Source organism: Dendrobates tinctorius, unplaced genomic scaffold, assembly GCF_039654945.1.
Source record: "Dendrobates tinctorius isolate UK_male_01 unplaced genomic scaffold, ASM3965494v1 ptg000011l, whole genome shotgun sequence".
Classification (NCBI taxonomy): domain Eukaryota; kingdom Metazoa; phylum Chordata; class Amphibia; order Anura; family Dendrobatidae; genus Dendrobates; species Dendrobates tinctorius.
In genome coordinates this window covers 89654553-89671818 of record NW_027361679.1, presented here as the reverse complement: position 1 = coordinate 89671818, position 17266 = coordinate 89654553, and the positions used below count along the sequence as shown (strand labels likewise).

The following is a 17266-nucleotide window of genomic DNA, read 5'->3' as shown; positions in this document are numbered from 1 at the left end:
AATCGAGGATTCTAGGGATGTCAGGCTGGGACCAGTTTATATACGAACTACTACATTCCAAGCAAAATCTCTTCCAGATCTTATTGTAGATCGCACGAGTAACGGGTTTACAGCTGGCCTGGATCATGGAGATCACCTGGTCGGAGAGACCATTAGCTCTTAAGATCTTCCTTTCAGGATTCATGCTGACAGCTGTAGACTTTTTGGATCCGGATGTAGACCTGGCTCCTGAGAAAGCAGATCTTCCGTCTCTGGTAACCGGAATGGGCTTTCCCAGACTATCTTCCTTAGCAAGGGAAACCAACTTCGTCTTGGCCAAAATGGACCTACCAGCATTACCAATGCACCTTCCTCCTGAATATTTCTGAGGGCTCTCGGAATCATGGCAATGGGAAGGAAGGCATATAGAAGACCTCCTTCCCATACTTGGTTCAGGGCATCGATTCCTTCTGGGTGGTCTGTTGGATTGAGGGACTAGAATGTTCGCACCTTGGTTTTCTTCCAGGTTGCGAAGAGGTCCAGCTCAGGGGTTTCCCACTGATGACACAGGTAGTTGAATATCTCTCCCTTCAGTTTCCACTCTGTGGCCTGGATTTCTTGTTGGCTCAAGTAGTCGGCAACCATTTTCCTGGATCCTTTTAGATGTACAGCCGATATTGACCAGGCCCTCTTTTCTGTCCAGGTGAAAATCCGTGCGGCCAGGTCCTGAAGGGCCCGGTGTCAAAGATATGATACTGCTGTTATGTTGACTGACAATTTTTACATGCTGGCCCTGCAAGCAAGGCTGATTTCGCTTCAGAGTCTCCCAAACCGCAAACAACTCTCTGAAGTTTGAGGACTGGGCCCTGATGCCTGGCGACCAAGCCCCTTGGAAATACCTTTCTTCCAGATCAGCTCCCCATCCTGACTGATGTTTCTGTTAATGGTCCACCATTCCAGTGACGACTTTAATGCTGGAGATAGACAAATCTCTCTGTCAAAAGAAATCTGTCGTCTGTCCCTTGCTGAAAGGATCGCTCTCTGTAGTGCCCTCATGTGGAACTGACCCCATCTGACGCACGAGATCCAGGCTGTTAACATTCCCCAAGACCTTCATCGCAGTTCTTATGGAGACTCGATTTTGAAGGAGCTGACAGACCTTGTTTCTCACTGTCCTTTTCTTTGCCTGGAATCTAGAATGACACATAGAAACTTTTTCTTGGTTCCGGGTAGCAAGTCTGATTCCTGGTTTGAAAATCCAACCCAGATCTTCCAATGTAGAAATCACCAGGCTGAGCTGCTCTTCTAGCTCGGACCTTGAACTCGATATTAGAAGAAAATCATCCAAGTATGGAACAATGACTACATCCTTCGGCATCAGGTACGCCACGACCAGCTTTGTAAAGACGTAAGGCGCTGAAGCAAGACCAAAAGGAAGAGCACAAAATTGGAAGTGGTAGCACTCGTTTTTTATTTTTAGCCCAAACCATAGAAATTTTTGAGAGCATAGGTGGATCAGAATGTGATAGTACGCGCTCTACAGGTCTATTGTGCACATTACTGCATTCCAGTCTATGAGGGGAATGGTGGTCTTTAGAGACTCCATTCTGAACCTCTTGCATTTTACCCCCTGGTTTAGGGGTTTCAGGTTTATTATGGTGCGACTTTCTCCTGACAGTTTCTTTATTGTGAATAGGGTTGAGTAATGACACTGACCCACTTCTGGCTGAGGGACCACTACATTTAATCTTAACAGGAACATTACATCTGCCCATATAGGAGAGTCTAAGATTTTGGAAAGGGGATTTGTGACCATGAACCTTGTTGGGGGGAGGACTGGCAAACTCTAGGCTATATCCCTGAGATATAGTGTTCAGAACCTACTGACTTTGATAGATGAGTCCCTAAGAATCTGAAAATTCCCCAAGGTGACCACTTACAGGTATGGCATCATTGCCTCCTGTTCCTTGGATCAGCTCTGAAGCATGATGAAGGGGCTCTACTTTTAGCCCCTTTAGGATTTTCCCACCGCCCTGTTTACAACTTTCCCCGAAATTTCCGATCTTTGGACAGGGCCGGACCTCTGAAAGGGATAGTATGTTTTTGATTTTTCCTCAGGAAACCATTTCTTCTTATCCGTGGCAGTCTCTAGATTATTATCTAGGAACAGCCCAAATACTCTTGACCTTGAAAAAGGTATGGCACACAGATTATTTTTTGATTAGTAATTGCTCGACCAGGTCTTCATCCATATGGCTCTACAAGCTGCATTGGACAAAGTTATTTTATGCCACAAACCGCAGATTCCGCAGAAGCATCTGCTAAGAACCCGATTGTGAGTCTCAAAAAGGAAAAGCCCTCTAGCATGTCTCCCGTAGAAGTTTTCCTCTTATCTGGTCCTCCAGCTGATCAATTCAAAAGTACATGGATCTAGCAACTGATATGGCAGCTATATTGGCCTTCATAACTGCCGCTGATGCCTCCCAAGCCCTCTTAAGGAATCCGTCCGCTGTTCTGTCCATGGGTTCTCTGAGGCTAGAAGAATCTTCAAAGGGAATTGAAGTCTTCTTCGATACCCTAGCCACCGGAACGTCAATTTTAGGAACTTTGTCCCAAGTCTTTATATTCTCCGTTTCAAATGGTAAATGGAGTCTGAAATCTCAAGGGATAACGAGCTATTTTGCCATGTCTTCCCACTCTTCCAGAATCATGGCCCAGATGTGGTCGTTCACCCGGAAACCTGACATATCTGTGACCGCAGGCCCCCAAACATCTCGTCCTGAACCGACTAAGACAGTTCCCAGAAGCTCGTCCGTGTCCTCTGAAGAGAAAAGGTACCCCTTTCTCACTTCCGGAGGTTCCGAAGTCATTTCTCCCTCAGGGTCCGAACTTATTGACTGGACCTCTTAGTCCGAGGACTGTTCCATCTCCCACTTCGGTCTTTTGGGACGGGGACCCTGTTGGGGTGTCTGGGCTGGTAGGAGGCCTGAGATGAAAGCCTGGACCTCCTCTCTAACCATGGTTCGCATTTGACAAGAAGGAAGCCTGTTCTCCCTTGATGACTTTAAGGATGCATCCTTAGCATAGCTGTTTAGCCCATGCTTTTGGTAACTTAACGGAACAAATGGCACACCTCCTGGATTTTCTCCGAGGACTTGCTGGTTCTCTTAGGTGCCGATGCCATAATAACTGATCCCGCATCCTCCTACTGTAAAGCACAGGAAAGTTTAATCAATTCCTGTCTTTACTGTTATAATCAAGCCGTGACCTTAAGCCCACTTTCAATCATTGGTGTTTCATGGTGAATATCCGTCCTTCTGGATTCCTCCAAGCTGATCAAGAGGTTCCCTTTTTCACAGCCTGCCCCGATCAAGGTAGTCTTATATGTCCTACCTTTTCTTGCCTGAGCTGCCCGATGTCCTCAATACCTTTGTCGGCATGCCGGCTCCGCTGCGTCTGATATCACCGGAAGCGCCACTCTCACCTTCGACCCATTGCGTTTCAGCCTGGAACGCATCCGGAAGTCATTTGTGGCACCCGATATTGATATGTGCGGTCTTCTGCCGGCGATGGAAGCAGAGAGTCACCACTGGGAGGGAAGCGGCCCCAAGTCCCGGAGCTTCCATTCGACAGGACGTATGGCTGAAGAACCCCCCTTCGGGGAGTGTCAGCCCCGGAGCTCTTGACAGGGGAAGGCAGAGTTGGACTCCCGATCCCCTTGAACCCGCAAGGTAACCCTGGAAGCGCAAGAGCTCCACTCTGACCTTCCACATCTTCTCTCATGCCTGTCGTTAAAGGGACAGTAAAAACACTGGTGTGTGTGTGGGTGGGTGGGGTCGTTTAACCTCATGTGTTTCCTGTCCCTAAAAGGCTGGAAGTACAACCTCCATGGTGCTGTTAGGAGGGACAGCCTGGAAAAAACACTAATTTTTATAAAAGTGTATAAATAGCAAAACATTAAAAAATATATATAAATCTGGTACTGCAGTATTCATACCGACCTAAAGAAAAAAAATCTGTCATCACTTTTACTGCTCGGAGAAAAAATAAACAACTGAATTGCTGGGTTTTGTTCAGTGTTTGAAAAATCTGAATAAAAAGAAATCCAAAAATATGCTCCCCAAAATGGTATCAAAAACATCTGCAACTCCTCCTGGAAAAAATAAGCCTTCGTACAGCTCTGTTCGCCAAAATGAAAAAAAAAGTTACAGCTCTTGGAATGCGGTGATGAAAATAAACTACTTTTTAGAAAAAAGCATTTTTACTGTGTGATAGGAGCAAAACCTAAAAAAAAACAGCGATATTAATCTGGTATCACTCTAATTGCATTGACCCGAAGAATAAATCCACCTTATTACTTATAGCGCACAGTGAACTGTGCAAAAATAAGAACTACTCTTGTACTGCCTATTTGTTTATTCTACCTCCCAAGAATCAGAATAAGGCTCAGCTCACATTTATCCTGCTCTCTCTTACATAGGGGTTTGCGTGTAAATTCCCCAAAACCGCAATTGAGAAAACCCTGGAGGGAACCACTCACTTATCGGGGCAGATGGAGTCACTTTGGAATGGTCTCTGTTCCTGGGGTATCACATCATTATAGGCTTCTTTTTAGCGCACAAGTGTGGGAGACCACAGATCTGTGCACGTCCAAAAAGATGGATACAACCGGAGCAGATGCCAAATGGAGTACGAAGTCTCTCTATTTGCCTCTTGGTGGGTGGTTCCATTGGGGGTGTCATCTGAATTGCATTTTTATGGGATTTATATAGAAACCCCGACGTAAGTGCTCAGAGTAGATCAAGAATACCAAACTTTATTCTGGAAGCAATAAAAAAAAAGTAATGTACTCCAAAATGTTACTATAATTTATCCTGCACAAAACCAGCCCCCACTCAGGTCAGTCATCCGTCACTGGAAATATAGGAGGTCCCACGTTACTGGTAGAACAAAGACTCTGGAAAAGAGACTTGGCTCCCACCCTCTCAAAATCCAGTGAATCCTTCCTTTTGAGCCCCACTGTGCCAAAAACCCCAGTAGGCGGACACATGTTTGACATTATTGTAATGGAAAGAAAGCGCTTAATTTACTGGTGTGTATCGCCAGAAACACAAGCTGGGCACTAGACTGGCATATTTGCAATTCTCTGGAAAAAAGCATGGTGTGGAACTTAATAAACAATCACTGCAACCATAGATGCAGTCATTGAGGGGTGCAATTTCTACTATGAGGTCACTTTTGGGGGTTTTCTGCTGTTCTGGCACCTCAGGGGCTCAGCTAATGGAGCTAACAGTCTATTCATACAGAATCTACATTCTAAAAGCCAAGAAATGCTCCTTCCCATCCGATCTCTGCCGTATGCTCAAACAGTAGTGTGAAACCACATATGGAGTACTGCCACATTCGGGGAAAAATGTAATAAATTGTGCGACCTATTTTCTCCCAATACCTCTTGTGTAAGTTATGAATTTGATCAAACAGTATTTCAGTGGGGAAAAAAAATTTTGTTCTCACATCTAAATGTTATAAAGTTTTGTAAATTACCTGTTGGTTAAAAAAAACTAGATGAATTCCTTGAGGGGTCGAGATTCCAAAATGGGGTCACTTGTGGGGGTGTTTCTGCTGTTTTCACATGTCAGGGCGTCTCCAAATGCAACATGGCATTCACAATCTATCCCAGGCAAATGGTACTCTTTCCTTTCCTAGCTCTGCCACTTACCCAAACAGAAGTTTTTGACCACATATGGGGTCTCGTCGCGTTCGAGAGAAAATGCGCAAGAAATTATGGGATCCGTTTTCTTCTATTATCTATTGTGAAAATTACAAATTTGGGGCTAAAACATTTTTGTGAAAAAAAATGAAGATTTTCAGTATGACAACTTAATGTTATCAAATTCTGTGTCGTACCTGTTGGTTCAAAATGCTCACTATACCAATGGATAAAATTCTTGAGGGGTGTAGTTTCCAAAATGGGGTCACTTGTGGGTTTTCTTCACTGTTTAGGGACATCAGGGACCCTCCAAACGCAACATGACGCTCACAGACCATTCCATGAAAGTCTGCGGTCCAAAACATCACTCCTTCCTTTCCGAGCCCTGCAGTGAGCCCAAACAGTGGCTTTCCTCCACATAAAGGGTATCTCAGGGGAACTCGCACAACAAATTTTGTTATCCATTTTCTCCTGTTACCCTTGTGAAAATAAAAAAAAAATTGGGGCCATCAGTACATTTTTGTGTGTAAAATGGGATTTTTTTTTCACAGCTCTACATTAACAACTTTTGTGAAGCACCTGTGGGTTCCAGGAGTTCACCACACATCTAGATACATTCCTTGAGGGGTGTAGTTTAAAAAAATGGGGTCACTTGGTGAGGGGGTCCACAGTTTAGGCACATCAAGGGTTCTCCAAGCGCAACATGGCATCCGCTCTCGATTCCAGCCACTCTTGCTGGAAAAAAGTCAAACGGTGCTCCTTCCCTTCTGTGCTCTCCAATGCGCCCAAATAGTAGTATTTCTCCACATATGGGGTATCAGTGTACTCAGGAGAAATTGCACAACAAATTTTTGGGTTCATTTTCTACTTTTAACCTTGTAATAATAAAAAGTTTGGCGCCATAGTAACATTTTTGTGATAGAAAGTTAAATGTTCATTTTTTTCCTTCCACATTGCTTTAGTTCCTGTGAAGCACCTGAAGGGTTAATAAACTTCTTGAATGTGGTTTTGAGCACCTTGAGGGGTGCAGTTTTAAAATGGTGTCACTGTTGGGTATTTTCTAACATATAGACCCCTCAAAGTCACTTCACGTGCGAGGTGGTCCCTAAAACAATTGTTTTGTAAATTTTGTTGTAAAAATGAGAAATCGCTGGTCAACTTTTAACTCTTATGACTTTCTAACAAAAAAAAATTATGTCTCAAAAATTGTCCTGATGTAAAGTTGACATGAGGGAAATGTTATTTATTTACAATTTTGTGTGACATACAGTAACTCATTTAAGAGCATAAAAATTTGAAGTTTGAAAATTGCTAAATTTTCTAAGTGTCGCCAGATTTCCAATTTCTTCACAAACAAACAAAAATCATATTGAAGAAATTTTACTGCTATCACGAAGTACAATATGTCATGAAAAAACAGCTTCAGAATCAGTGGGATGCGTTGAAGCGTTCCAGAGTTTTTACCACATAAAGTGACAGTGGTCAAAATTGTAAAATTTGTCTTGGTCATGAAGGTACAAAACAGCCTTGAGGGGGAGCTCCTTTTGCATCAATTACTGCATCAATGTGGCATGGCATGGAGGTGATCAGCCTGTGGCACTGCTGTGGTGTTATGGAAGCCCAGGTTGCTTTGATAGCAGCCTTCCTCTTGACAATACCCCGTAGATTCTCTATGGTGTTAAGGTCATGCGAGTTTGCTGGCCAATCAAGCACAGTGATGCTGTTGTTTTTACACCAGGTATTGGTACTTTTGGAAGTGTGGACAGGTGCCAAGTCCTGCTGGAGAATGAAATTTCCATCTACTAAAAGCTTGTTGAGGGAAGCATGAAGTGCTCTAAAATTTCCTGGTGGACGACTGCGCTGACTTTGGTCTTGATAAAACACAATGGACCTACACCAGCAGATGACATGGCTCCTGAAACCATCATTGATTGTGGATGCTTCAAACTAGACCTCAAGCAGCCTGGATTGTGTGCCTCTCCACTCTTCCTCCAGACTCTTGGACCTCGATTTCCAAATTAAACACAAAATTTATTTTCAACAGAAAACATCACCTTGGACCACTGAGCAACAGTCCAGTTCTTTTTCTCCTTGGCCCAAGACGTTTCTGGCATTGTCTATTGGTCATGAGTGGCTTGACACAAGGAATGTGACACTTGTAGCCTACGTCCTGGATACATCTGTGTGTGGTGGCTTTTGAGGCAATGACTAGCAGCAGTCTACTCCTTGTGAATCTCCCTCAAATTTCTGAATGGCATTTTACTTAACAATCCTTTCAAGGGTGTGGTTATCCCGGTTGCTTGTGCACCTTTTTCTACCACACTTTTCTTCCACTCAACTTTCCATTAATATGCTTGGATACAGCACTCTGCTCTGTGAACAGCCAGCTTCTTTAGCAATGACCTTTTGTGGCTTACCCTCCTTGTGGAGTGTGTCAATGACTGCCTTCTGGACATCTGTCAAGTCAGCAGTCTTCGCCATGATTGTGGAGCCTACTGAAATAGACTAAGGGACCTTTTTAGATGCTTTGTTAATTATTCTAATTTACTAAGATAATGACTTTTGGGCTTTCATTGGTTGTAAGCCATAATCATTCAACATAAACAGAAATAAACACTCGACAGAGATCACTCTGCTTGTAATGACTCTGTATAATATATGAGTTTCACTTTTTGAATTGAAGAACTGAAATGAATTAACTTTTTGATGATATTCTAATTTTGTGAGAAGCACTTGTATGTATAGTTAGTGTGCTGTGTGTACAAAACCCCTTATATTATTTTTAGATATCTGTTAAAAATACATTCTGAACTCCGAGGAAATATCAGATTTTGGGTTCAATAAAGTATTTATTGCAAGTAAATGGGGACACGTGAAATGTTTGCGTTAGCCCTTTTAGCGTAGAAAATGAAGCATAGATGTTGGTGTTCTTTAATACAAGATTTTAAAGTCACATTTTGAAAGCAGTCATCCTGTGCTATAGAAAAGGATGAAAGTACAAAGAGGATATATGAAAAATAACATTTACAGTAATAATACAAGTATAGATAGGCTACATGCAGTTGTATTTATATAGGTCAGGATAAATTCTTTTTAGGAGTATCAGATTAAAAAGAAATATAAAAAATACCCTCACATAGAAAATACAAGCCCCTTAGAGGCTATCTAATTGACTGAAAAAAAATTAGAATAAGTTTCTTGAGTCAATATAGTTACTGTGCTAAAGTAGTGTTTACGGGTTAGGTAATGAATCTCAAGAGTTGTCCGTAAAGGGTTATAACAGAAGTTACATGGACGGGATCATGGTTATACCTAGTGTTCTGAGGTGAATCCACCATAACAATAAAGCATCATCAACTTTCTGTTCAAGAAATGGGGGGCATTCTCCTACTCAAGAGTTGATGCAACCAGCACCCCAAGAATTTGGTCCTTCGTTAGACTAAAGGCTGGATAATGGCTACCACCGCCAAAAGAATAATTCAGTCTTCACTGAGGTAACGGAACCAGAACCTCCACATAGTTCAGTGGGAAAAATCCAGACATCCCACTGATCATTCCTTCATACCAGTTTTCATCAATCTGATTGGTCAGAGTAATAATATCACCTTCACGAAAGCCAAGCTCGCCATCATTTTCAGGGTCAAAATCATACAAAGCTTTGCAACATGGTTGGTCCAATGGTGCTGCAGGTAGAAATATTGACAGGAAATATAAAAGTTAGCATAAAAAGATAAAGTTGGACAAAACTGACTATATAGATGAGTCACATGATGTCAAGATCTTACTGGAGCTGCGGTTGCTAGGTGTTCTGGTGGGCTTCTCTGAGCGGAAGGAGGATGAAACTAAAGAAAAACAGAATATTATTAGGAACATATAATGGTATTATGGCATGTGTGGTATCCAAAATAGGAGGCGTAATACATATTTTAATTTTACCACATCAATGATCTTTAGAGCAGAATCCATGCTCTTCGTCATACTACTATAGGCGCCTTCACCCATTGATGTTGATACTAGTCTTATGACAGCCGACAATATTGTTCCAAGTTTCCAAGAATAAAGGGGTTGAAAACAAATAAAATAAGTGAATCACGCAGCACAGCAGCTTCTACCCAACCCTGGGTTTCGCCTAACTGCTTCCACTGGGGGTGAGCCGACAGGTAACACCCTTTGGGTAGAAGCTGGTGTTGTCACATGTTTGATAATATTGGCGGCGATTGCTTGTGGGAGGACAGATAGACTGGTTGAATACACAAATACTGAAAGTGTGATAAAAGAAGGGTGGATTCTGGTCTCGAGATCGTTATTGTATTTTATTTGTTTTTAGCGTGAAGCATGTTGTACTGCTTTATTGAACTTTGCTCCGATCTCAGTGGCTTCCTTGTAGTGGAAGGAGTGCATAATACATGTCTTATTGCACAGAAGTTAAGTCATATTGGTGGGATATGGGAGGAGGAGCTCTCTCCAGATATACAGGTTCTGAAATATTGGGATGCATTTGCTAGAGGCAAGAAGCACAGACTCCAGAGCTGCTTATAATTGACATATTGAAATATAGCATTTAAAAAGGGAATCAGTCACCAGGTTTGTTCTTTGGCTTCCCAATCTGAGAGAAAACATAAAAACATTACAGACACCTAATCCTAGCACTACGTCACTTACTGGGAATCTTGCTGTAATCCTCTCTATCAGGCATTCTATCTAACCTCAACCACACACTTGATTGACACCAGTTTGCTTGTGTTGTGCACAGACAAAAAGCTGCCAATCAACTGTAGTTGTGGGTATAGCTGGAGCTTATGGATTTCAAAGAGTACATTGCAGGAGCTCATCATCATCGAGAGGACTAGCAGAACTGCACAAGATAAAACAAATTTATTATCAAAACTACAGCAAGCAGCCAAATGAGTGCCCCATCATTAGAATCCGAGTGAATAAGGAGTTACCGATTCCTTCAAATGGGTCACGATACATATGGTGACTGATTCTCTTCAAATAATTTGGTTAAGAAAATAAGATCAACATTACATTTCATCATTCACTCCCACAGTGGTGTGTATTGTACACATAGGGCGCAGCAAAGTAAATGGCTTCATACAAAGGCAAGCTAACAATGGGCTAGAAAATGAAAGACAATGACCATCATATCGCTCAACTCTCTAAGGATAGTTCATCACATTATTAAGTACAGGTCGTATGTGTTTTTCATATTTAATCCCGGTCTGAAAAAGAAAAATTGATTTTTACAATTAGCTAAAACGTTTTAAATTGCAGTGTTCACTGTCATAGAAATCATTTAAATCCATAACATCTCCACCCTCCTCCTCTCTCACACAAAACTGTAGTAGTAAAAAGACCTTACAATTTACAAGCCTCCTTGTAGTAGAACCACATGGTAGAACGGGGAAGTAAGGAAATTACGTATGGCTGGGAAGTGAAAACTAATTTAAGTCCCCTTTGAGGCCAAGAAAGCCTGGGTTGACCAAATAATTAACGCAGGATACCTACTGTGGGAATGGACAAGGAGTCTAAGAGAAGCAGAAATCAAAACAGAGGTAACTTTTGTCCCCTTCAGAAGAAATTGGACATCTGCAGCTATACACTCGGGCAAAGGTGGAAAATTATTGTTTCATAACTGTGACACAAGCCCATAAACCCAAAATCAATAGTGACCAGATTGCTGACAATAGTCGTGCAACGTTTCCTATATAGCACTCCCACCGATGCAATACCTGTGATTGAACTGGTCACATAAACCTCATTTGCCCAGAGAGGCAGAAGATGAACCCCATATCGGAGGCCCAGGGGCCTAGTGCAGCTATTCTTTTTGTGGGTGGGGTAGTTCCGAGGGCCCATGAAAATTTGCAACTGGTTACTGTGGGTTACACAGTTACTGATAGGATCAAGGACACTGGTGCAGAATGTACCCTCATCCGCCCCAAGTATATGTTACCAGAAGAACACATCCTTGCAAAGATTCTGACTGTCAGCGAGTTTGGGGGCTGTTTGCCATCCCTTACCGATGGCCCTGGTTTTTATGGTTGGGGTGCGGGAAGGTAGTTAAGGGAAGTGGGGGGTGTCCGAGAACCTCCCCACAAATGTTTTATTGGGTGATTAACTGATGTGGGCCGGTTGGTTGCCCAATACATTCCCGACAACCCTCACAGATCTGGTAAGTCATGTGATGCAACTGTCAATACTGTCAGTGTGATGCATAATGAAAATGTATTTTGTAGTTAAGAAGAACTATGTCATGTCATGCTATGGGGTTATGTTGCTGAGGATCCCCTAAATGAAGGAGCCAGCAGGTGGTCCCATGCAGCTGACCAGTGTCATGATGGACAGTGAGTGGTAGCTGCCCCATGATTAGCACGGTCCCTGAGGTAACAGGGGAGGATGAGAAGAAGCACAGGGATCATAAGGAAGGTGGTCGCGTGCAGCTGACCGGTGTCACAACCAACCGTGACACGGCCGGTGGTAGTTGCCCCATAATTAGCACAGCTTCTGAAGCAACAGGAAGGCAGGGAAGGTTTTATCCTCAGCCTGTCCGGATAGGAAAGTATGTCCCACAACTGGTCAGTGTTAGAGAGAAGTGTGTACCAATGTTTGTCACGATGATGGGAAAGCGGTACCCATAGCCTGTCAGGGGGAAGGGGGGGGCAGGGGGGAGGTGTGTCGGTAACTTGTCCAGATGGTGGGAAATTGCGTAGCACAACCTGTCAGGGTAAAGGAAAAGGGAATACCACAGCCTACATAGCTGTTGTCACCAACAGCCAGAGAGCTCAGAACGCAGGTAATGTGCCGCAGTCTAGAACCTCTTCAGCCAGCGGGATAACAGGACAAGTTACTGTCCCAGGGCATGTCTCGGTGGGTTCCTGTAAGGTTCTGGCCTTAGTATTACTTCTGGCTGGATGCAGAGGAGGCAGGCTTGGAAAACTATCTGTAAAACGATCTCCCATGCAACCTCAAAAAGGGGGAGATGTCATAGAAAACATTAACATTCATCCCCCTCCTCACTCACACAGAATTGGAGTAGGGAAAAAAAAAAAAAAAAAAAAAAAAACTTAAAATCTACAATCTTTCTTGAAGTAGAACCACATGGTTAACATAGGGAAGTGAGGAAGTTGCGTATAGCTGGGAAGTGATAGAACTAATTAAAATCCCCTTTAAGGCCAGGACGGCCTGCGGTGACCAAATAACTCACGCAGGATACCTATTGTGGACATGAGATCTAAGAGAAGCAGGAAATATAAAAACAGCTTGAGGTAACTTCTGCCCCTTCAGAGGAAATAGGACATCTGCAGCAAGACACTGGGACAATGGTGGAAAGTTTTGAATATTGGTATATATAGATCAGATATTGATGGTCATAAAATTCACGTTCAGTACTTATTGGGGAAGAATATGCATATTTTTTCATAACTGTGACATGTCCATAAACCCCAAATCAATTGTGGCCAGATCGCTGACAATAGCCATGCGATGTTTCCTATTTATGAAGAGTGTGAATGGCCCATGTGTTTATATTCAATTAGTTTCTTGTTTCTGCAAGATTAGAGAGGTCTCCACCACTCCCTTTTGGGCCATGTATATATAAGCAGTCTTACAAAGCGTGTCCACATCGGACATTACCTGTCTGAATCCTGCTCATATAGGTATCATACACATGGTCAGGTTTTCAAATACATCAGTTAGGGACTGCTTTGATAAGGGTATACCTTGACATTTGGTAGAGCGGCTTAGTATAAATTTTTTGCAAAAACCGTATCAACCAAATACCCTGTTTCGTTATCTTTTTACTAGCACTTGCTGTTTACTGTTACTTTTTTACAGCAGAGTATTTTTATACGTTAGTTATACTATGTTTTTCTGTATGTCTATGAAAAGGTTAAATCCCGATAAATATGACGATGATATCGAACTCTTGTGATTGTCAGGAGTGAAGATATTGGGAATATTGGGAAAATAATCAGTTATCAGTCATGAAGGGGAGGTGTGTGGGTGTAACTTAGGTGCTGATAAAAGTACAAGTCAAATTATTGTCTGTGTTCAATACAGAGAGATCAGAGTATGCATGATCCTTGTTCACTGGACATTTCCAATCGAAGTGCTCTTCTTCGCTAAGTTGAGCCATCTCTGTGAGACCAGGGTAGCACATATCTTTTGTTTATCCTTTCATTTTATGCAATCATATATGCTGTATTGCTTTGTCCCCTTTGTAAAATCTTTTGTACATTTTTTAAATATGCAGGAAAAAGAAGACCGTCTTCCAGCAATGATTAATTCAGTTAAAAATCTAAAAAAAAACCTTTATCAATACTGTTAAAAAGGGAAACATGGATTTTTGTGATAACTCACTGTAAAATCCTTTTCTCCGAGACGCTCATTGGGGGGGACACAGATACTGTGGGTGTATGCTTCTGCCGCTAGGAGGCTGACACTAAGTGAAAAAAAAGAGGTTAGCTCCACCTCCACCGTATACACCCTCGCCCCTACTGCGGGCGGAAATCAGTTTGGTGCCAAAGCAGTAGGACAACAAAATCAGCCATAATACAGGTACATGATGTCCGAAACACCACCCTTATATCAAATTAGTAAATGCATATAAATTTAAACAAAACAAGAGCCAACTGGCTAATAGGGTGGGTGCTGTGTCCCCCAATGAGCGTCTCGGAGAAAAGGATTTTACAGTGAGTTATCACAAAAATCCATGTTTCTCCTTCGCTTCATTGGGGGACACAGATACTGTGGGACGTCCTAAAGCAGTCCCTGGGTGGGAGATTGACTCACCGATTCAAGCTTCATGCACCTCTTTGTTTAAAAGTGCACCACCGCTGCTTGGAGAATCCTTCTACCCAGGCTCGCATCCACCGAGGCCTGAGCATGAATATTATAATGTTTGGCAAATGTGTGCAGGCTGGACCAGGTTGCTGCCTTGCAAACCTGTTCCGTCGAAGCCTGGTGCCGAAGCGCCCAAGAGGCGCCCACTGCCTTAGTAGAGTGCGCTCTGATCCCTGCTGGAATCAACGTGCCTCTAATGCGATAGGACTCCTGAACAGTCAAACAAATCCATCTGGCTATGGTCGATTTTGAGGCAGCGAGTCCCTTACTGCGCCCTTCGGGGAGCACGAACAGCGTGTCCGTCTGACAAAAGGGTGCCGTCCTCGACACGTACCTCCGGAGGGCTCTTACCAGGTCTAACGTGTGAAGAGCCTTTTCCACACGGTGCACCGATGCTGGACAAAATGAAGGCAAGACAACATCTTCATTAATGTGAAAAGAGGACATGACCTTCGGCAGAAAAGGAGGGGCTTGTCTGAGCACCACCTTATCCTTATGGAAAGTGAGAAACGGGGCTTGGCAGGATAGGGCTGCCAGTTCTGAAACCCGCCTGATTGAAGTGATGGCCACTAAGAACACCACTTTCCAGGAAAGGTACCTCAAGGAGATATCCTGAAGCGGTTCAAATGGAGCTTCCTGCAGAACACTTAGGACCAGGCTAAGGTCCCAAGCATCCATAGGTGCCTTATAGGGAGGTACCAAGTGGGAGACTCCCTGAATGAAAGTCTTCACCTGCAGATTGGTAGCAATTCTGCGCTGTAACAGGACGGATAAGCCGATATTTGTCTCCTGAGGGAACTTGGGGCTAAGCCCGAGTCTAGGCCAGACTGGAGAAAAGTCAAGATGTTGGGGGATCGAGAATCTCAGCAGAGAAACACCACGGCCTCGACACCAAGCAAAAAACACCTTCCAGGTGTGGTGGTAAATTCATGCTGAAGCAGGCTTCCGGGCGCTAATCATTGTAGCGACCACCTTGCTCCTGAACCCTGCCTGGGTTAGAATCCAAGATTCAACGGCCATTCCGTCAAACACAGAGCCCCTGAGCTCGGGTGGCAAATCGGCCATTGAGAAAGTAGATCTGGGCGCTGTGGCAGGCGCCAAGGAACGTCGGCGAGCAGCTGCATTAGATCTGCGTACCACGCTCGACGAGGCCAGCAGAATCGCCGGGACCCCTTCCGTCTTGATCTTCTTGATGACCCTCGGAAGTAGTCTCAGCGGGGGAAATAGATATGGGAGGTGAAACTGGTTCCATGGCAGAACCAACGCATCCAAAGCGATTGCCTGCGGGTCCCTGGCCCGAGCGACATATGTGGGCACCTTGGCGTTCACTCTGGACACCATCAGGTCCACATCCGGAGTTCCCCACAGCTGGCAAATCTGCCGGAAGACTTCGGGATGTAGAGACCACTCTCCGGATGCAAGATCCTGCCGGCTGAGAGTCTGCCACCCAATTTTCCACGCCCGGGATGTGGACAGCCGAAATCTGAGTGGTTTGCTTTGGCCAACTGCAGAACATGCCCCACCTCGTGCATGGTTGCTCTGCTGCGGGTGCCCCCTTGGTGATTTATGTAAGCCACCGCCGTGGCGTTGTCCGACTGAATCCGGAGGGGGCGGCCTGCTAGAAAGTGATGAAACTTTTGCAGAGCCAGCCAAATTACTCGTATCTCCAATAAGTTGATCGGGAGGCCTGCCTCCTGTGGCGACCACCGTCCCTGGGTTGTATGGTGGTGAAACACCGCTCCCCAGCCGAGGAGACTGGCGTCAGTTGTCATCACCAACCAATGGTCTGGCGGGAAAGGTTTCCCCTGGGTCAGAGAGGAACTGGTTAACCACCATCTGAGTGACTGCCTGACTTGAAGAGACAGTCGGCACTGCCGATCGAGCGTGAAGGGATTCTTGTCCCAAGCTGACAAAAGGGCGTGCTGCAGGGGGCGAAGATGGAAATGGGCGAACGGTACCGCTTATATTGCTGCCACCATTTTCCCTAAACTCCTCATCCCGGATCGGATGGTATGAGGGACTGGTTGCCGAAGTGTCCGGACTCCCTGCCGGAGTGCTTGCACCTTTTCCTGAGGGAGAATTACCAACCCTCGGCGAGTGTCGAGAATCATTCCTAGGAAGGAGATCCTTTGAGCTGGCACAAGGGATGACTTCTTCGCATTGACCAACCACCCTAAGAGGGCAAGAGTATCTAGCGTGATGTTGACATTTTCCTCGCATGCCCATATTGAAGGGCCTTTGACGAAGAGGTCGTCCAGATAAGGCAAGACGACTATGCCTCAAGAATGCAGTATGGCCATGACAACTGCCATAACCTTTGTGAACACTCTGTGGCCATGGCTAGCCCGAAGGGCAGTGCTACGAACTGAAAACTTTAGATCGCTGATGGCGAAGCGTAGAAACCTCTGATGAGGAGGAAAAATGGGAATATGCTGATATGTGTCTGATCCTGATGAATTTGTTTAGAAGCTTCAGGTCCAAAACAGGCCTGACAGAGCCGTCCTTTTTGGGAACCGCAAAAAGGTTGGAATAGAACCCCTGATTTTTTTTGTGTTCCGGTACTGGAACAATGACTCCGTTGTGCTGGAGTGATTTGATGGCTCCCAATTTGATGGCATCCACTCTGGGATGCCATCTTGGCGGGTATCTGACAAGTTCTATTTTGTAACCTGATGCCACCAATTCTTTACCCATGCATCGTGAGCGACATTGGCCCAGACGTGGAAAAACCAGAGT

The 17266-nt window shown here is 44.2% G+C and overlaps 1 protein-coding gene across 1 annotated transcript in view; it reads right to left on the bottom strand.

Annotated features, from left to right (window-relative positions):
- Positions 1–8518: 8518 nt before the first annotated feature.
- The window catches only part of SH3GL1 (SH3 domain containing GRB2 like 1, endophilin A2), a 77354-nt gene continuing 68606 nt past the window's right edge, over positions 8519–17266 (bottom strand). The window contains exons 8-9 of the mRNA XM_073544550.1: positions 9475–9531; positions 8519–9372 (exon numbers count right to left, since the gene is read on the bottom strand). Coding sequence (XP_073400651.1) covers positions 9176–9372; positions 9475–9531 — 254 coding nt within the window. The 3' untranslated portion in view covers positions 8519–9175. The remainder of the gene's footprint in view (positions 9373–9474; positions 9532–17266) is intronic.